General features: G+C 43.0%; 1 protein-coding gene across 5 annotated transcripts in view; it reads left to right on the top strand.

Annotated features, from left to right (window-relative positions):
- Positions 1–22143, top strand: part of nox4 (NADPH oxidase 4) — a 158466-nt gene that overhangs the window by 40643 nt on the left and 95680 nt on the right. For all 5 annotated transcript variants that reach the window (XM_072577769.1, XM_072577770.1, XM_072577768.1 and 2 more), the window contains 5 exons: positions 4788–4872; positions 8063–8160; positions 19427–19454; positions 20807–20879; positions 21004–21084. In XM_072577769.1, coding sequence (XP_072433870.1) covers positions 4788–4872; positions 8063–8160; positions 19427–19454; positions 20807–20879; positions 21004–21084 — 365 coding nt within the window. The remainder of the gene's footprint in view (positions 1–4787; positions 4873–8062; positions 8161–19426; positions 19455–20806; positions 20880–21003; positions 21085–22143) is intronic.

Here is a 22143-nt window from a genome sequence, read left to right as displayed (position 1 = left end):
TGGAGTAATGATGATAATCAGCAGGAGGTTTCCTTGCCTATGTTCAACCTGGAGCCATGAGACTTCATTAGGTGCGGAGTCAATTTTAAGGATTTCTAGGGCAATTCCTTCCGGTGGGACAGAACACACCCAGGGATGGTGTTAATGGTGGCATCTGGAATGTTGCCTGTAAGGTATGACTGTCATACTGTTGCTTGTCTAGTCTGAGACAGTGCTCCTAATTTTGACACTTGGTCCCCGATGTTGTTAGAATCATAGAATCCTACACTGTGGAAAGAGGCCTGTTGAGTCTGCACTGACCCTGCAAAGATCATCGATTTGATTTTATTCTAGTCACATGTACCTTAGTACAGTGAAAAGCTTTGTTTTGTGAGCAGTATAGGCAGATCATAGCAAAGACATACGGATCATAGGGTTCTTAGAGAGGCATACAAGGTTATGACTGCACAGGAGGTGCCCGAAAGCAAGGTCAACATTAGATTTGAAATTAGAGAGGTTAGTTCAGTAGCCTCATGACAGCAGGAAAGAAGCTTCTCTTGAGCCTGGTGGTGTGCATGTTCAAGCTTCTACTTGAAGAAGTTGGAAGAGAATATTACCATTGTGGAAGAAGTCTTTGATAACAGCTTTCCACAGCAACAAGAAATGGAGATGGAGTCCATGGTTGGGAGATTGGCTTCCTTGATGGTCTGGGCTTTGCACCCAATTCCACCCAAACCCAGCCTCAGCCACTCACCCTATCCCTGTAAACCCACATTTACGATGTTGACCTATCCAGTCTACACCTCCCTAGTCATTACAGGCAATTTGCCATTGCCAATCCACTGAACCTGCACATCTCAGGAAGGAGAACTTTGCAGGGTTGACCGGGCTGATACCACCATTTATCTTTTCCAGCACTTCGGTCAATGCCAGGTGGTCTGTCTTTTCATTTCTTTGTTGGCACTTTGTACCTATTGATACAACTAGATGGTTTGCTTGGTTATTTCAGAGTAACATGTAGGCCAGACCAGGTAAGAAGGCAAATTTCCTTCCCTGAAGTACATTGAGCCAATTGGGTTTTTATTGACAATTGACAATGGCTTCATGGTTACTAATAGATTTTTAATTCCAGATTTTTAAAAAGATTGAGTTCAAATTCCTTCATCTACCATGGTGAGATTCAAATTTTTACTGATAGCAGTAATTAGCCCGTGCCAGGTGCTATTCAAAATGAACCTATAAAATTGCGAGCAGTGAAGGGAGAGGAAGCTTTTATCTCCATTACCAGGAAGGCAAGAGGTGAGGGGCAGTATCCGAAGGTCCAATCTAAGGAGCTAAAACCTTTGTGTCTTTTCTGAGGTGCCAAGAGGTAAATGATTTGAGGTTGTTACATCCCAGTGGGGTAAACAAAGATGTAAGCCAGAAGGTTAAGGTGGATCGAAAAAGCCTGGAACCTAGGGTAACTTTCTTGCAAGGGCTCATGATGGGAGATTTCATCAGCCATCAATCCAGTCCAACTGCATTCTTTTGCAGAGGAGGAGCAGCCCAAATGCAGGAGTGACCGGGTATCAGAGGCATTGATGCAGCAGCAACAGGATTAGCCTCTGGCTGGGAAAATCACAGAATAGTACAGAGTTGACTGGCACATCCCTGACCCAGAGTTTTCCAGAAATGCCTTGACTACCTTGAATTTGCAGCTCCCATGCCTAGAAACACTGCAGGTGTCGAGAGCGGATGTCATTCACCTGTGTCTACTGTTGCAACCCACAGAACGATGAAAATGCAGTGTCTATTGGATGGAGAGTCACCTTTTTAATGTTGACCTTTCGATGCATTGAGCTCCCTCTTGGGATCCACCAACAACATGTGCAGGGTCTCCTATGGAGATCATCAATGCATTGTTCAAGAGTGTTGTGCTGACCCTGACTGTCAGGCAGAAAGGTCCATGGGCTTCTTGACCATTTTGGGACACCATGTTATTCAGACTGCTATGATTGTATTCATGTGACTATCGCAGCCTTTTGACAAGGTACTGCATGGTAGGTTATTGAGTAAGGTTATATCTCACACAATCCAGGGAGAGCTAGCCAATTGACAGTAGAAGACAGAGGATGATGGTAGGGGGTGGTTTTTCATACTGGAGACCTGTGACCAGTGGTGTGCCACAAGTCTCTGCGCTAAATCCACTGTTATTCATCATTTATATAAATGATTGGATGAGAATTTTAGGAGGTACAGTTTAAGGTTGTGGATGATCCAAGATTGGTGGTATAGTGGAGAAGATTATCTAGGAATGCAATGAGAACTTGATCAACTGGGCCACTGGGCTTAAGAATGGCAGATGAAGCTTAATTTAGATAAATGCAAGGTGTTGAATTGTGGCAAGACAAGCCAGGACAGGACTTATGCACTGTAGGGCCCTCGGTTGTGTTATAGAATAAAGAGATCTAGGGGTACAGGTTCATAGCTCCTTGAAAATGAAGTCACAGGTAGACAGGGCAGTGAAGAATGTTTTTGGCATGCTAGTTTTCATTGATCAGAGCATTCAGTATAGGAGATAGGACATCTTGTTGCAGCTGTACAAGATGTTGGTGAGGCCACATTTGGAGTACTGTCTGCAGTTCTGGTCACCCTACGATAGAAAGCGTGTTATTGAACTGGAAAGAGTGCTGAAAAAAATTACTAGACTGCTTTCTAGACTGGAAAGTTTGAGTTATAAAGTGAGGTTGAACAGGTTGGGACTTTTTTCTGTGAAACCTAGGAAACTGATGACCTTCGAAGTATATGAAATCATGAGAGCCATAGATAGGTTTTCCCCTTGGTAGAGGAGTAAAAAACTAGAGGGCATAGATTTAAAGTGAGGGGAGAAATAGAGGGAGTCTGGGGGGGGAGGTGGGGAAATTCTTTCTCACTCTGTCAGAAGTAGTGGTGGAAGTCGGTACAATTTTGTCATTTAAGAAACATTTAGACTTATGTATGGGATGGGTATGGAGAGAAATGGGCCAAATGGCACTAGTTTAATTGTGAAAACTGGTTGGCATGGGTGAGTTCGGCCAAAAGGCTTGTTTCTGTGATGTAGGCCTTTATGGTTCCCTCAAACTGATCAGAGGGCTTCCTAAGTAAGAAGAAATTGTTGTAAAGTTACAAAGATCATTGAACGAACACTGAAGGTGTGTTCTTATTTTTCTACTTTTGACACTTGTGGACCTCATGCATCAAGATGCGACAGCTGCTCTGGCTTTGTCCTTTCCCTCACCCCCCACCCCCCCCCCAACTGCCTCCAGGGATGGAACCTAAGGGACCATTGGTAACCCACTAAAGATATGGTGTAAACCATGGTCCTGTACAATGCCACTTCTTTTGTTCTACTCATGAGGCACTTAGCAAGCCTTCACCAGGCTCAGGAAGCCTAAGTCAAGCTTGCTGAGAGCTGCTGACCAATCCGAGGCCAGCAGCTGTTTTGAACAGCTGTGCCACCAGAGACATGGTGGCTGATGCGGAGTACAAATCTTAGGATTGTACTTGGATCATAGTCCTGAGGTGAATGGCAAAAGCAGGCCTATGGGGTGGAATCCTGGGGTGTAGGAAATAAGGATAAGCAGTAAGTGCACAGATGTGTCTCTCAGTGAAGTCCTCCTTCCAAAGGCTGGGCTCCCTCACTTAGGCAGTGACTGACTTGGAATGAGGGCTTACTATTTGAAACTCTCAAGCAATTCTGTATGTTGTACCCCTTGACCTTGGGGTACTATTTATCACGATTAAATGGCACTCTTCAGGAAACATTAATTCCCTCTTGATGGTCTCAATTGATGAGTGGGACATATGGCCTACATACCACAGGCTTCATCAAGATGGAGGTAGGAATATGGTTTTCCTAAACGCCTGTCTGATAAAATGCCCTCTGACATCCGACTTGCCATGGTAGATGGAAAAAGATTCTGCCCATGACAGCTGACTAGGAATCCTTTCTGGGACTCTGGAATATCAGTGCTTCCATGGGTTTGCACAAGCTGTGATCATACCCTACTACAGGCTGAACTTTTGTATCCATTCTGATCCAATTGAACTCTGCTGTATGCCCCCGAGAAGGTTTCTATATCATTGCCATTTCCTGTGGTATCCACAACCTTTCAGATTAGATGAGTATGGGGCTTAGCCTTGCATCCGTAAGATTTTGAGGATACGTATCATCATCTGATGAGAATTGTGCAGAGGAGGGATCGGAGCATGCAAGATTGGTTGATGAACCTCATGCACCACAGACTAAATCATTGGGACACATGCAAAGAAGGCTTGTATTCACACCAATATTTTTCCACCCATGACTGCCACACTGTCAAGTGCAGTAACTCAATTCACTTCACCTCACCTCACCTCACCTCACCTCACCTCATTCTCTCTTGTTATCAAAAAGCAGAGGAAAGTGTCAAAGATTCAGGAGAAAGAGCACCAATAGTGCTACATCGAAAAGTGCCACCATCTTTTTGATGGCCTTAACTTCATTTATCACTCTAACTCCCATCTGCCTAAAGCAAGAATCCTTCAAGTGCCTCCTTCTCTGAATAAGTGTGCACTCCCAATTGAATGCTGCATAGAATCGGCTTGCAGTGAGATGGGGTGGGCATGTGTGATCTCCTGTAAGCTGGATAGCCCCATTTTCAGATATCTCTGCAAGGGTGTGTCCAATATACATCCAAATTTTCAGCCTGGGTTGCAGTTATCAGTCAGTATTGAATTAGTGTATGTTTGTCATTTTAATCATTCCTAAATACAGTAATTGTAAAGACTTGTAAAATTCATTTTCACAGGTAATGAGCAGGAAAGCACGAAGATTATTGGATAAGAGTAAAACGTTTCACGTAACGTGTGGTTTTACAATATGTTTATTTTCAGGTAAGAAATTCCTGGCTTCTCAAAGTATTAGAAAATTACTGTAGTATGTTGTAGTAGAGCAGGCACCTCCCTTTCCAATGTCAGACCCCTCAAGTCCATGTGTTGAAGATTGTGTTTTGGCATGGTTGGAGGATTGTCTCATGAGCAGAAAACAGCAAATGGGGATCAGGAGTTCTTTTTCAGATTCGTGACCTGTGACCAGGGGAGGTTTATAGGGAGCAGCATTGGGACCGCAACTGTTTACAATATATATTAATAACTTGCAGGAAGAAAGTTAATATACTGTAGCTAAATTTGCAGATGACATGAAAATAGGTGGAAAGGCTGGTTGAGAGGAATATGTACAGTTTATAGAGAGAAATTGATAGATTAAGTAACTGGATGAAGAGTTAGGAAGTAGAGTTTAATGTGTGAAAAGTTGTTCAATTTGGAAGGGAGAGTATTATTTAAATAGAGAACTGCAAAGAGATGCACCACATAGGGACTGAAGTGTTCTTGTGTATGAAACATACAAAGCTAGCACACGGATGCATCAGGTAATCAGGAATAATGGGATGTTGGCCCTTATTTCAAGAAGGTTGTAGTACAGGAGTAGGGTTGTCTGCACAAGGTTCTGGTGAGACCATGTTTGGAGTAATATGAGCAGTTTGATCCTCTTATTTAAGGAAAGATGTCATTTCATCGTAGACAGTTCAGAGAAGTTTCACAAGGATGATCCATGGTGCGGTCTCCTGAGCAAAGACTAAAGAGGTTGGGACTCTTGAAGAAGGAGATGTGATATCATTGAAACATATAGGATTCCTATGAGGCTTGACAGGATAAATGCTGAGAGGGTGTTTCCCCACATAGAAGAGTCTAGAACTAGAATTAGGAGGCACAAATTTAAGACTGAGATGGGGAGGCATTTTATTTTCAAATGTTTAAGAGTCTTTGGACCTCCTTGCCATAGCGAGCTGTGAGCACAGAGTCTTTGTGTATATTTAAGGCTGAGATAGGTAGATTCTTGATCAGTAGAAGAATCAAGGGTTAAGGGGAAAGGTCAGGAAAGTGGATGTGAGGATTGTCTGATTAGCCATGATCCTATTGGGTGGCAGAACAGGCTTGAGGGGTAGAATGACTTACTCCAGTTCCTGTTTTATGGTCTGATGGAATGAAGTAAACCTCCCAGAAAAACTGCAGGCATTTGAGCTTTTGAATATAATTGTGGGTAGCATATTGGCATAGATAGAAGATTGGCTGGCTAATAGAAAACCATACATGTAAACAAGTCTTTTTTAGATTGATGATATGTTATGAGTGTTCTGCCCTGGAGATCAGTGTTGGGACCTTCACTATTTACAATTTAAATGACTCAGGCGATAGAGGGTATTGTTGTTGAACTTTCTGATGGCACAAAGACAGGTAGGAAATAAGTTATGAAGAGGACTTAAGGAGCTTAAGTGAATGGGGTAAAATCTGGCAAATGGCAAATGGTAATAATGTGGGGAATCGTGACAATATTCATTTTCATAGGAAGACCCAAAAAAAAACATATTATCGATATGGTGAGAGAGCGTAGAGCTCTCAGGTGCAGAAGGATCTGGTCACCACGCATGAGTTGGAAAAGATTAGTACACTAGCACAATGAGTAACAAGGAAAGCTGACAGAATATTATCTTTCATTATGAGTGAAATTGAGTAAAAGTAGGGAGATTGTGCTTCAGTTGTACAGGGCACTGCTGAGACCACTTCTGGAGTATGGTGAATAATATTGGTCACCTTGTTTAAAGCAAGATGTAAACATGATTAGGTTAGATTACTTACTTAGTGTGGAAACAGGCCCTTCGGCCCAACAAGTCCACACCGACCCTCCAAAGAGCAACCCACCCAGACCCATTCCCCTACGTTTACCCTTTCATCTAATACTACAGGCAATTTAGCATGGCAAACTCACCTAACCTACACATCTTTGGACTGTTGGAGGAAACCGGAGCACCCGGAGGAAACCCACACAGACACAGGGAGAATGTGCAAACTCTACGCAGACAGTTGCCCGAGGCAGGAATTGAACCCAGATTTCTGGTGCTGTGAGACAGCAGTGCTAACCACTGAGCCACTGTGCCACCTCAAGTTAGAGGTAGTTCAGAGTATGTTTACCAGAGTAATTTCCAAAATGGGGAAATTATCTGGTGCAGAAGGGTTTGACAGGCTAGATTTTAGAAGAGTAAAAGGTAACTTGATTGAAAGATATGTCTCTGGGGTCTTGACAGGATAGATGTGCAGAGGATGTTCTTATTGGAAAATTTAGAACTCAGACTATATTTAAAAATCATTAGGTTGCCCATTTATAACAGCTGGGAAGAAAATTTTATCTCCAAGCCATAGTCTTTTGAACTCTTTTCCTGAAAAGGTAGTTGAAACAGATTTTTTTGAATATTTTTAAGGCATAAGTAGGTAGATTCTTTATAAGTAAAGGGTTGAAAGGTTATCTGAATAGGCAGGATTGCAGATTTGAGGTTACTGTCACATTAGCCATGATCTTACTGAATGATAGAGCAGACTCGAGGGGCTGAATAGCCTACTCCTGCTCCTAATAATCGTATGATCAGAATGTGATATGGGTCTGTTCGCCATTTTTCCCAACACTGTGAGTCCCGTGCTTGCTGCTAGGTTATACCACAACTCCAGAAGGAATTCCTCCAGAGGACATTAATCACCAAATTAAAAGCCTCGATTGGTGGCAAGGCAGAGAGATTTGTCCATTGGTGTTCCCCTACAGATTTAGTTGGGTGGAGACAGGAAGGTAGTGCAATCCCCATCCACCCTTCCTCTCCCAAAATAAATAGTCTCCTAACTTCAAACATATACGTGGGAGGGAATTACATTCAAAGAATCCAAAGAACTTTGCCCTGAGAAGTTTCTAGCTAAAACCAATTTTTGCAATGAGACATATCCTATATTTCTATAAATTGCTTTCAAGCTTCTTCTACTGAATCATTGATTAGCAAAACACTTTGGAGTTGGCAGATTTTTGCTTTTTGTGTGAAAATGTAATAACTCATTCTTGAACTGTTGATATTTTAAGTAAATTCAATGTTCAAAAGTTTATAGACTGACATCAAGTGAAGTTTTTCACTGAAGAAACAGTTTTGCCTTTTGTTTATTAGTAATTATTGGGTTGTAATGTCTTTTATTCACTCTTTGATTTCAGTAGTCCATGTTGCAGCTCACATGGTCAACGCCCTGAACTTTTCTTTGTGCTACAGTGAAGACTTTCCAGCTCTCAATGTCGCTCACTATCGGGATGAGGTCAGTGCCATGCTGTGCTTTATTATACTTTGTCGCACAGAAAGATTATTTTAAAGCCAGCTGTTAATCTTGTTGTGGTGATGAGGTAAATACAATGATTTTAATTCCTTGTTCTCCTGTGGGAGGACATTGTTATCCCTGATCAGTTTAGTGTTCATGTTGTGGAAAGTAATTTGGATGATGCAATTGGGAATGAAGATAATTTCTTTTAATGAAATGCACAATTCTGTTTTACAAGAGAATTGCTGGTCTGAATTTCTGATTGAGTTAGTATTTGTTGAATGAGATGTAAGATGCTTGGTCAGCCATGATTTCTTGTGCAAACTTCCGCTCATTCCCACATGAATTATGTATCTAGGCTTTGACATTTTTATCTTGAGATGACACTGCATGAGAAACCTACTGCTTACCAATGCTGAGATCTTCCATATTCCATAGGCCATTGATGATATATTTATTGCCCAGCTGTGTAGTACTTCAGACTTCAGCAGCTTGGGACCTGATCCTCATACTGGTGTTCGATCATTATTGCTGAGCAAATAACTCAGTAAGAGCTTGCCACCCACCTTTAGTGGCAGGGACCAGAGGATGCCGGTGAATGGTGTGGTGGAAAGGAGGGCAGTGTTCTTGTTTATGACCAGCAAAGGAAGCCATACCATGAGAACTAACTTGCATCAGGATATCAACCCAGATCAGTGTTGTGTTACAGTTAAAAAGGAATGCACAGATGTGCAGGAAGTTGGTCAGTGATCTTTTGTACTTAGCAAGGGTAAGTGCTGCCATCTTCTCTCTGTGACTTCTCACTTGGGAATACCACTTACTCTGTCTCAGACACTGCAGATACATCTCACAATGCTCATAGACGACAGCTATTATCTCTATGATGTGCATCTTGTCCACTCCAGTGGCTGTAGTCCACCTCATCTTCCCAAACGAATAACTCTTCCCACTGTCTGCGTTTCTTACACACCAACTAAGGATACCTTGTCAACTTACCTGCTTGTGTATCACCACTGATTGACTGCTGTTCCATCCATTTCCATCACACTCATCGTATCCTTTGTCTCATCGCAGGAACATTCAGCATGTGGGCCTACAGGGCCAAATACACCAGGGGGTTGATCAGCGTAGGGGGTTCACACTCAATATGTGCAGAAAATTGTTGAGCTGCTTGGAAAAGAGCATGAGCACTTGGGATGGGGTGATCTCCCAACAGTTCAGTAAACTTCATTATGCTGTACACGTCTCCCACTGCCACCAATGCTAACTTGTTCTTTATCTGCATTGGCCTTTAACCTTCTTGTACAAATAATTTCATCTCCTCTCAGAAGCACTAATGATATGCAGCAAAACTTGATCAAAATAGTGCCAGTACAGGAGACCCTTGCCTCAACCTGAAGAGCAAGCCACTCAGTCCTCAAAAGTACCTGTGAGGCTTCACCTGCACCCTCGACCAGCTCAGAGACTTTCACTTCAGTGCATTCACTACTTGGATTAAACTTGGGAGCACAATCTGTTGACACATCACTGACATATGTATGCTGTTGGCTGAGGAAGAAATGCCCCAGGCCTTTAGTGCTCAGAAGACTGCCAGAGATCAAGAATCTGCTCAGCCTCAGGCAGACGATTCTACTAAGCTCGTGGCCAATCACGATTTTATGAAAATGCAGGTTTGTCAAGCAGTTAACATATTGAATGGAAGAGTCTACCAAAATAATCAGTACAGTGCTGACCGCCCCATGTGTGCATCTGGCTGTCTCCATGGAAAAGTTGGTGACTGCAATATGTTACAACAGTGAACCTCTCTTAATTAAACCAAACACCCAGAAAAGCTCACCTTATCTCGTAATCTGTTAAAGTATGAGTGCCAAAGAACTACAAAAATCTCTCTATGTAGAGAAAAAATTTAATAATTTATTCTTTACGAAACACAAGGACATTAAACAACAATTATCTACATGGGAATCCTCCTTTGTCTGATCGATTTATCTACCTCCACTCTACAACAATATACTGATCCAATAAAAACCTCTTGATTTAAGTTTAACAAAAAAAAAACAAGTTTCAAAACCAGCCAGTTGTCGCTGTGCCCTTGGTTCCTTTGTCTGTACTTTCCTGAGTCTTTTCTTCAGTCTTCTGTTTCACAACATTCATGTGAAAAGGTACCTTTTCGGACAGAAGCTGTGTAGACTGTATCTTCGTTGGTGCTCTTTGCCACTCTGGCTAATTGTTTAAAATGCCCGATTTTTATATTCCAAAACATCAGACTGTCTCATTGGTTTGATGTCATCAAAACATTAAAATTCAAATTCAATTGAATTTTGGTATGTTGGGGCATAATTTAAACTAATTGGCAGAATTCAAATTTATATACCATGGCAACTCCATTCCAGCCATTTGTTTCACAGCCAAATTTTACATTTTTAAAGTGTTCAGCACACTCTGTGCTTGCAATCAGTCCTTACCAGCTTTCATTCTCTTAAAGGTACAGTACATACCTACACCTTCATAACAAAGTTGAAATTGAGGAATGTTTTCTCAATGATGAGATTCTGTATTTTTTTTTATTCCTTCTCACCATATTTTCCCAGCTCTCTGTTTTCCCATGCCATTTCAGGAAAGAAACTATTTGCCCATTGGACAACGAAACATAGGCTATATTTATTCTTTTATTGTTACAGGGAGGCAGAATAAGTCTTATCATAACATTGCTTAATTTTCCTGGGTCAGGACTCTTTAAACATAGTAGCTTGCTACCTTACATGGAATAGAGCAAAGTGTCCCTGTGGAAGGCTGACAAGGGAGGGGAGGGGAATATGGGTCTGGTGGTGGCATCTTACTGGAGATGGCAGAAATAGCAGTGAATGTGGATGTTGATGGAAAGGTACATGAGGAGGGGTCCCTCTCACTGTTGTAGGAGAGAAGAGAAGGTGTGAGGGCCAAAGTGTGGGAGATAAGTCAGGCATGGCTGAGGGCCCTGTCAAACATGGTGGTGGGGAATCTTTTTGTTGAGTAAGAAGGTAGAAGTTCTGGAAGACCACTGGTCAAGGTCGGCTTCCATCAGAACACAAACAATGGATATGGAGGAAATGGGAGAATGGAATTGAATCTTCAGAGAGCTGGAAGTGAAGATATATAGTCAAGGTAGCTGAGATTTGGTGGGTTCGTTGTGGATATTGGTGGCCAGCCTGTCCCCAGAAATGGAAACAGATGTTAAGGAAGGGAGAAATCATAGAGTCATACAGCATGGAAACTGAGCCACCAGTCCAACCAGTTCATAGCGATCAGAATCGCAAACCAAGCTAGTCCCACCTGTTTGCACTTGGCTCATATTTCTCCATACGTTTCTTATTCATAAACCAATTAGGTCTTTTATCCGTGTTAACTGTACCTGCCTCCATCACTATATCTGAACCACACTTTCTTTTAAAAAAAAAGCCCCCATGCCTTTTTTTAAAATCTTTCCCTCTCATCTAAAAATGTCTCCTAGTCTTAACATTCCCCACCCTTGGGAAAAGACACCTGCCATTCACCTTCTCGAATGCTTTATGATTTTATAAATCTCTAAGTTCTCCCCTCAACCTCCTATGCTCCAGTGAAAAAAAGGTCCCAGCCTATTCAGCCTCCAACCCTTCAATCTCAGCAACATCCTGGCAAGTCTGTTTTGAACCCTATCCAGCTTAATGGTATCCTTAATAAAATCCAGAAGTGGACACCGTACTCTGCTGGACCAGATGAAGGAGAGAACAAAGTGGAAATTGGTAGCGAAATAGATAAACCTTTCTAATTCTGGATGAGAGGGGGAAACAGCACTGATGATGTCACTGATTACTTGTTCCAGTCCTACTCTGACCCCCACCCACAACTCTTTCTCTGGTAATGTCAGTGTTGAGAGTCGCTGGAGAGGTCCAGGAAGGCAAGGGAGGTGTCTGAGATAGTCCAGATGAATGAAAGGTCAGGGTGGAATGTGTTGGTGAAGTTGATGAACTGTTCAAACTCCTTGTGGGAGCACAAGGCGGTGCCGATGCAGTTGTCAAGGTAGTGGTGGAAAAGGTGGGGTGTGGTGCCAGTATAACTGTAGAAAATAGACTGTTCCACGTAGCCAACAAAGAGGCTGGCTTGGCTGGGGACCATGTGGGTGTCCATATCTACCCCTTTCGCCTGGAGGAAGTGGGAAGATTCAAAGGCGAAATTATTGAGAGTGGGGACCAGTTCAGCCAAACAACTTAGCGTCAGTGGAAGGGTACTGGTGGGGACATTGGGAGAGGAAGAAACTGAGGGCTTAGAGGCCCTGGTCAGGGTGGATGGAGGTGTACAGGGACTGAATGTCCATAGTCCATCTCCATCAACAGTGACTGACTCAACACTAACATTTTCCACAAACCCACCGACTCCCACTGCTCCCTGGATTACACCACTCCCACTCTGCCACCTGTAAAAATACTATCCCTTATTCCCAATTCCTCTGTCTTTGCCGCATCTGCTCCCAGGAGGACCAGTTCCACCACAACAAACCATGGGGTCATCCTTTAAGATGGCCTCCTTTAAAGACCACAATTTCCCCTCCCATGTGGTCGATGATACCCTCCAGCACATCTCATCCACGTCCTGCACCTCCAACCTTGAGCTCTGCCCTCCAGCTACAAAAAGAACAGAACCTCTCTGGTCTAATCTCTGTATACTTTGCATCATCCTCCGCCATTTCCACCACCTACAAACTGACCCCACCACCAGAGATAGCTTCCCCTCCCCATTGTTACCTCTGCGACTGCCTTGTCAGGTCCACCCTCCCCTCCCTGCACCTTCTCTTGCCACTGCACGAATTGCAAAACCTGCTCCCTCACCTCCATCCAAGGCCTCAAAGGAGCCTTCATATCCATCAAAGTTTCACCTGCACTTCCACACATGTCATTTACTGTATCCATTGCTCCTGATGTGGTCTCCTCTACATTGGGGAGATAGGATGTCTACTTGCAGAGTGCTTCAGAGAACATCTCTGGGACACCAGGATCAATTAACCCCTCCGCCCTTTAGCCGAACAGTTCAACTCCCCCTCCCCCTCTGCCGGGGACGTGAAGGTCCTGGGCCTCCTCCATCGCCACCCCCTTACCACCCGATGCCTGGAGGAAGAATGCCTCATCTTCTGCTTCAGGACACCCTATGGCATCAATGTGGATTTCACCGGTTTTCCCTTCCCCACTTTATCCCAATTCCAACCTTTCAGCTCAGCACCGCCCTCATGACTTGCCCTACCTGTCCCATTTCCTTCCCACCTATATGCTCCACTCTCCCCTTCGGCCTATCACTATTACCCCCACCTCCATCCACCTATCATACTCCCAGCTGTCTCCCCCCAGCCCCACCTCACTCCCATTTATCTCTCCCCTCGCGAGGCTCCCAGCCTCATTCCGGATGAAAGGCTTTTGCCCGAAACATCGATTTTCCTGCTCCTCAGATGCTGCCTGACCTGCTTTTCCAGCACCGCACTCACAAATCTAATCTCCAGTATCTGCAGTTCTCACTTTCACCAAAGGTGGTGGGGGTGAATGTGGACAGTTTAGATTAGGAGGGGTAGGCTCTATTTTCCCGAGTCTTGTTCCAGTTGTCAGTTGTTACCTTTCCAGTTTAATATTGGATCATGGACAATAATCTAATTTTTCTTCATGTGCATCAGTAAAGAAAAGGCTTTCACGAGAATCCATTGTTAGAAGAATTTAGAAGAAATCCTTTTAAAAAGGATTTTCGTGAAAGCCTTTTCTTTTAATGATATGCAAGAGGATGGATTACATTATTTCAGCACTGGTTACGTTCAAGTCTAAGCTTTTGGTCTTCCACTTAACAGGACTGAAATATAAGAACACCAACTTAGAAATTAAGAATGTAGACCATTATAATGATATTGTACCAATTGTCACTTCCTGTCCAAGTTGATTTTCTTGTTTTTCCATTGGGTCAAGAGAGATCTTCAATTTTATCACTTTTCAGTAATGTTTTAAGTTCTCTACTACCAAACAATGTGTTTGAGAAAATTGATGTTCCTATTTTGCTGCAAACTTTTTATATGCTGAATGTTCAGATTCTGATATCTCCATAGTAGTGATAAATGCTCCCTTTGGTTTGTGCAGAATTAATTTTGTTTATCTATGCTTTTCATAGATTCCCCTATGAATGGGGCTGCAGCAGTAATCTGTTTAAATTAAGTTTGATTACTTAGTGTGGAAACAGGCCCTTTGGTCCAACAAGTCCACATCGACCCTCCAAACAGCAACCCACTCAGATCTATTCTCCTACATTTACCCCTTCACCTAACACTACGGGCAATTTAGCATGGCCAAATCACCTAACCTGTTTGGACTGTGGGAAGAAACCGGAGCACCCGGAGGGGAGAATGTGCAAACTCCACACAGACAGTTGCCTGAGGTGGGAATTGAACCCAGGTCTCTGGCACTGAGGCAGCAGTGCTAACCACTGAGCAACTATGCTGCCCACAAATTACTCTGGTGTTTTGTAACTAAGGTTACTGCTCTGTGATTGAAGAACTGAAATTGTGCTTTCATGACAATAAATTCCAAAATTTTTAAATGTTTTGGGTGTGTGTGTGAGAGAGAGAAAGAGAGAGAGAGAGAGAGAGAGACAGCTGTTATGGTAACTGGGAAAAGTCAACTGCAGTTTCTATTGCATGAGAATCCAAATGATATGCTGGTATTTTGGGAATTAAGTCCACAGTGCTGTCCAATTCTTTTTATATATCTTTATTCTTGTAGATGTCTCTATATACTTCTATTTGGTTAGTATTTAACGAAGAGGCATGTCTTGGGTCCTGTTCTAAGTATGGGAAAATGTGAACTGTGGTATTTGTGGTCATGTCCATGTACAAAAGTCATGAGAAATAAAATTCAGGCTTGAAGGTTTTAATGGCGTAAGTATGCCCTGTCAGCATTCCAGTTTTGCTGATTCACTGTCAGGATCCCCACAGGTGGGCTTCACTTGCCAAAGAAAAACCCTTTTCTTCGCACACCAAGGGATCATTTTCTGCTTGTCTTTTTTTCTTCCTTGTCTCATGTTTCCAACATAAGTTAATCCTTTTTGTACACTCCCTTAAACTTCTGCCACTTACCTTTTCTCCATGTACTAAATAATGCTAAAGATCACACAATACCAGCCCTGTAACTTTGTCCACCCAAGACCAACTTCGGCTGCTCTACATCATGGCTGAATAATATTGGCATATCTTTTTTTAATCACAAAACTTTCTCCACAGGGAGGCATGAGATGGGGTTGAGGGCACACTATTTAATTCATCTACTTCAGGTGTACTTTTGAATAATTTCTTTTGAATAAGATTAAAACTCGAAATATTTTCTTTTTGAAACCCAATATTTCAACTGGTTATGCCTCAAAGTACTTAGATTATTCTTTTGACAGTTTTTCTTTTACTTTTGTATCGTTTGAGAAATTTACAATGTAGAACATTACAGCGCAGTACAGGCCCTTTGACCCTTGATGTTGCGCTGACCTGTGGAACCAATCTGAAGCTTATTTAGCCTTCACTATTCCATTTTGATCCATATGTTTATTCAATAATCATTCAAATGTCCTTAAAGTTGGCGAGTCTACAACTATTGCAAGTAGGGCGTTCCATACCCCTACTACTCTGAGTAAAGAAACTATCTCTGACATCTGTCCTATATCAATCACCCCTCAGTTTAACGCTATGTCCCCTTCCACTAGCCATCACCATCTGAGGAAAAAGGCTCTCACTATCCACCATATCTAACCCTCTGATTATCTTATATGTCTCAATTAAGTCCCCTCTCCACCTCCTTCTCTCTAATGAAAACAGCCTCAATCCCTCAGTCTTTCCTCATAAGACTTCCCTCCATACCAGGCAACATGCTAGTAAATCTCCTTTGAACCCTTTCCAAAGCTTCCACATCCTTCCTATATTGTGGTGACCAGAACTGTATGTGATACTCCAAGTGCGGCTGCACCAGAGTTTTGTACAGCTGCAACATGACCTTGTGGCTCTGGAACGCAATCCCTCTACCAGTAAAAGCTAACACGCTGTATGCTCTCTTAATAATCTTATCAACCTGGGTAGCAACTTTCGGGGATCTATGCACATGGACACACAGATCTCTCTGCTCATCTACACTTCCACGCTTTGTACCATTAGCCCAGTAATCTTTATTCCTGTTGCTCCTTCCAAAGTGAATCGCCTCACTTTTCTGTATTAAACTCCACTTGCCACCTCTCAGCTCAGCTCTGCAATTTATCTGTGTCCCTCTGACCTGCAACATTCTTCAGCACTGTTCACAACTCCACTGACCTTAGTGTCATCTGCAAATTTACTAACCCATCCTCCTACACCCTCATCCAGGTCATTTATTACAATGACAAACTGCAGTGGACCCAAAACAGATCCTTGCAGTAAGCCACTAGAAACTGAGCTCCAGGATGAACATTTCCCATCAACCACCACCCTCTGTCTTCTTTCAGCTAGCCAATTTCTGATCCAAACCACGAAATCAACCTCAATCCCATGCCTCCGTATTTTGTGCAATAGCCTAACCTTATCAAATGCCTTACTGAAATCCATATACACTACATCAACTGCTTTACTCTTATCCACCTGTTTGGTCACCTTCTCAAAGAACTCAATAAGGTTTGTGAGGCACAACCTACCCTTCACAAAACTGTGTTGATTATCCCTAATCAACTTATTCCTTTCTAGATGATTATAAATCTTATCTCTTATAACCTCTTTCCAACATTTTACCCACAACCGAAGTAAGGCTCACCGGTCCATAATTACCAGAGTTGTCTCTACTCCCCTTCTTGAACAAGGGAACAACATTTGCCATCCTTCAATCTTCTGACACTATTCCTGTAGACAATGACAACATAAAGATCAAAGCCAAAGGCGTAGAAATCTCCTCCTTGACTTCCCAAAGAATCCTAAGATAAATCCCATCTAGCCCAGGGTACTTACCTATTTTCACACTTTCCAGAATTGCTAACACCACCTCCTTGTGAAGCTCAATCCCGTCTTATCTCGTAACCTATATCTCAGTATTCAAACTTGCTTTCTGCTATTGTAATACTATCCTTGAACAACAATACCACACCTCCCCCTCTTTTACCAGCTTCTCTGTTCTTACTGAAACATTGAAATCCCGGAACCTGCAACAACCATTCCTGTTCCTGCTCTATCCATGTCTCCAAAATGGCCACATCATTGAAATCCCAGGTACCAACCCATGCTGCAAGTTCACCCACCTAATTCTGTAGATATACTACAAACTACCTTCCAACTTGCAGGTGCACTCTTGTGACCTTGAAACCATATTTCTATCCTCACTACTCTCAACCTCCTGGACACTGGAACTACAATTTAGGTTTCCATTTCCCTGCTGAATTAGTTTAAACCTTCCCAAAGAGCATTAGTAAATTTGCCCCCCAGAGTGCTGGTACCCCTCTGGTTCAGGTATAGACCATCCTGTTTAGAGAGATCCCACCTACCCCTGAATGAGCTTCAATTATCTAGGTATCCGAAACCCTCCCTCCTGCACCGTTCCTGTAGCTGCGTGTTCAACTTCGCTCTCTCCTTATTCCTTGCCTCACTAGCATGTGGCATGGGTAACAGACCAGATGTAACAACTCTGTTTGTTCTGTCTGAAAGCTTCCACTCTAGCTCCCTGAATTTCTGTCTTAAATCCCCATCCCTTTCTCTACATATGTCATTAGTGCCTATGTGGACCACGACTTGGGGCTGCTCCCCCTCCCCCTCAAGGATCTCAAAAATACGATCTGAGACATCACAAATCCTGGCACCTGGGAGGCAACACACCAACCATGAGTCTCTCTTGTTCCCACAGAATCTCCTATCTGTTCCCCTAACTATGGAGTCCCCAGTGACTAATATTTTGCTCCTCTCTCCCCTTTTCTTTTGAGCAACAGGGACAGACTCTGTGCCAGAGACCTGTATCCCATGACTTACCCTCAAACAGTATCCAAAATGGTATACTTGTCGTTGAGGGGAATGGGCACAATACATCGGCCACCGTCTGTCGGTTCCCTTTCCGTCCCCTGACTGTAACCCATTGGCCTTTTTTTGTACCTGAGGTGTGACTACCTCCCTGTAACTCCTCTCAATTACCCCTCAGCCTCCCAAATGATCCAAAATTCATCCTGCTTCATCTCCAGTTCCCTAATCCGGTTTTCGAGGAGCTGGAGTTGGGTGCACTTCCTGCAGATGAAGTCAGTGGGGACACTAGTGATGAATATTACCTCTCACATTCTGCAGGAGGAGCATTTGACTATTCCCGCCATTCCCACTATTCTAAATTCCCAAAGAGACTACTGAAAAATAAAGAATAAAAAATAACTAGTTACCTTACCAATCCTGTACACGAGACCTTTTTTATTTTGGTTGGATGGGTGGGAGACACTACTTAAGTAGTGTTTTAGGTAACACAACTGCCCAAAAATATTACTTCACTCAGTCAGCAGTCCCGTGTCCACTCGTGCTCCGTGTGCGCTCTACCTATTCACGACGTACGTTTTTAAGGCAGAAACTTACCTCCTGCCAGCCGCCGCTTCTCTCTGTCTCTCTCTATGTGTGTGTCTCTTCTCACTGCTCCTGGGAGATCTGACTCTCGAGGTATTTCCCATTCAAATTTCCCTCTTGGGGTAAACTTGAATGCTAATATTTTTGGTGTTATGATCTACTTACAGTGCTTTAAAAATGCAAAACCAATGAGTTGACATTCATCTGTTCACAAAATCCACTCAGGTAGAAAGTACATCAAAAGATTATCCATTACTGAGGAAATAAACTTCAATAGTCAATCTCAGCAAGGATGCTGAGGTAGATAGATTTAAGGGATGATAGCGGGAGAAAAATCTAGCTTAATTTTTTATTTCATTTGCACGTTCAGTTGACTATTTTGAAGCATAGGAAATAAATCCAGTTGATTTGTTTTTTTCACAAAACTCTGCATTTCTTAGATAATTAAATCATCTCATATGTATAATGAAACTATGAAGCACATCATTGTTGCCAAAAATAATTTGGGCAACTGTTAATATTGGTGGATCTTTGGAGTTAGCTAGTAATGCATTTTCTGGTCAAATTTTTTTAATGTTTGCTTGGATCTCCTTATCAGAAGACAGTGTTATGAAGAAGAGAACAATGTTAAATGAGGCAGTTTAACACTCAAGACTAGTGACTTTAAGGATATGACCATATTTCTTCTTTCTCCAGGATCCCAGGAGGTTTCTCTTCACAACACGTGAGTTTCATTTGTGTATAATTGCTTTTCCAATTGCAATAAATGACTATTCATCATTCGAATGGGGTACAGTCGGTGCTGAGATCTAATTTTGTTTGAAATTACTGAGCAGAATCTTGTTGAGGTTTCAAAGGTCTCAGTTGTTGGCTGGGCTGCTGGAGAGAGCCAATCAGGAAGTGGCAAAGACTATCACCTGATGAAGGAGCGTCACTCTGAAAGCTAGTGTGCTTCCAATTAAACCTGTTGGACTATAACCTGGCATTGTGTGATTTTTAACTTGAGGGAGTGGTAAAGCTATTGGTGAGCCTTCCCCTGAAATCAAGACCACTACTGAAATGTGCCAGATAATCCGAGGCCAACAGCTCTTCTGCTCACACAAGGGGAGCCATGGTTTCTGTAGGAAATGTAACATCCACTGAGGTCCCAGATTCATGGAGTGATCCAGATGAAAAGTTGGTAATGAGAGTGAGGGGACTTTCAGGGTGTGAGTGGAGGCACTGGGCAACAAGAGCTCTCCATAATACCAACATCTATTCAGTTCCTAATGTCCAGTTCTTCAATCAGACACTAAGTACCTTTTTGATCGAGGGACCTCACCTTCCCCACTTTAGGTAAAAAGCTGGATACCCTATTTTAATTGTCATGCCACAAGGCAACAGGTTTGTCTCATTGGATTAATACTGGAGGTGATAGAATGACCCCTTAAATGGTGGTTAACTATTCGTGGCTATGAGTCATGAAAGGTATACTGTGGGCCTTTGTCTAATTTAATTCTGGAGGAGATGGGAAGATGGAAGCAAACAGATTATGTCACATCCTACCTAATTAAAAGCCTTTCCCACTTCCAATATTGCCAGCAGTAAGAGCAGAAGATTCTGCATTGAAAAAAATCAAAACTGCTCGTATTTACCTGGCTGTTGGCACTGAATGATTTATGGAATTATCCTTTGTGAAGTCTGTAATGGTTTGTCTTGAGGTTAAACTGGGTGGGAGTAAATCATGCCAGATATCTGGTTTACTACTATTGTTACAAAGTGTATGAAAGGTTCCATTTACATGAGAAGTTATGCTTTGCCAATAATTAAAAGAAGGTTTTAAAAAAAAAAGTCCAGGTCTTGAGATCATTGTTTTGAGACTTAGCAGTTTTAACTTTCGCTTTTTTGATTGTGCTACTTGCTAGGCTCTCTGAGGGAGGTTTGATGAGCTTTATGGTCCTCTTATCAATATTCCTATAAATGGGCTCCTATTGATTTGCCACATATTGTTATCTCTGTTTTGTGAAGCTGTTTAGTTTTATGATTTCAGCAACTGCTAATCTGAAGTAATTCTATTGTTAATAATTTGCTATTTAGTTCCAGGAGTAACTGGATTTTTCATGGTACTGGTGCTGTTCTTAATGTGTACATCTTCATCATATTCTTTAAGGTAAGAATGATCATTGACAACATTAGCTTGATTAACAATTGAGAATGAATGAAGTAACTATTAAAAGTTAACTTTTTTATATTTGTATTGTTAATGTGGGCTGTTGTCTTTTTTTGCTTTGCAGGTTTTCCAATTTTGATGTCTTTTGGTATACACATAACCTCTTCATAGTATTCTACATTTTACTTTTGCTTCATGTGACTGGGTAAGTATGTTGAAGTAAAATTTTTTTCAAACATTTTATTTTATTTAATGAACCAATGCTATGTTGATTCGAAGTCTATAACAATTACCATACGTTGTACGTCGATGAGAATTGTGGTTAGTTAAAACTGTTGGTAATTGTAGTGCTTGTAATGAGATCAACCAGGTGGACCTCAAAGATTGGACCAACTTAATAGTCCCAATGAGGGAGCCTTGGATAACAGATAAAAACAGGGCTGTCAGCTATGCTGTCACTCAGAGAGATGTGTGTCCCCCAGGAGTGTTGCTGCTGACCTGGGGCCGGGGCCTACTCCCACTGCTGGTCTCTGGGACCCCACCCGGACCTCCTACTGCTTGGGGCCTGCCTCACTACTGCTGCCTGGGACTCGCCTTGGCCCCTCCCAGGACCTCCACCACTGCTGCCTGGGACTTGCCTTGGGGACCCTCCCCAACAGGTCTGCCCCAACCGCTGCAACCAAGGGCCTGCCTCCACTATCACTGCCTGGGACTTGCCTTGGGCCCCATTCCACAACCTCCACCACTGCTGCGACAAGAGACCTACCTGGGACTTGCTTTGGGACCCTCCCAAGACCTCCACTGCTGCGACCTGAGGCCTGCCCCCACCGCTGTGACCAGGGGCCTAGGCCTACCTGGGACTCCCTCTAGTGCTGCCTGGGACTTGCCTGATGGCTGCCTCCACCACCGCTGCCTGGGACTCATCTTGGGCCTCTCCCCAGGACCTCCACCACTGCTGTGACCTGAGGCCTGCTGCCGCTGCCACTGCCTGAGGCCTCACCTGGACTTAACAACACAGCTGGTTCCCTGGGCCTACTACCATTCAACAGCATAGTATGGCGAGTCCCAAAATTGCATGGCCCAGCTGCACCAACGCCGGGGTAGCCGCTGCCTTAGGGGTGGCTACTGCAACCCCGACCCCCTTCAGGCACCTGACTAAGCGCTTGGGGGTCAAGGCCTATCCTCACCCCAACATGACCATCGAGGCCTGCAGCAAAGTCATGACTAGTGTGGTCGGCCCACTGGCCATCGTCGCTGCAGCCAG

This window comes from Chiloscyllium punctatum, chromosome 9 (assembly GCF_047496795.1).
Source record: "Chiloscyllium punctatum isolate Juve2018m chromosome 9, sChiPun1.3, whole genome shotgun sequence".
In the NCBI taxonomy this organism is placed as follows: domain Eukaryota; kingdom Metazoa; phylum Chordata; class Chondrichthyes; order Orectolobiformes; family Hemiscylliidae; genus Chiloscyllium; species Chiloscyllium punctatum.
Note: the sequence above shows the minus strand (reverse complement) of the source record. Positions and strands in the feature narration are given on the sequence as shown.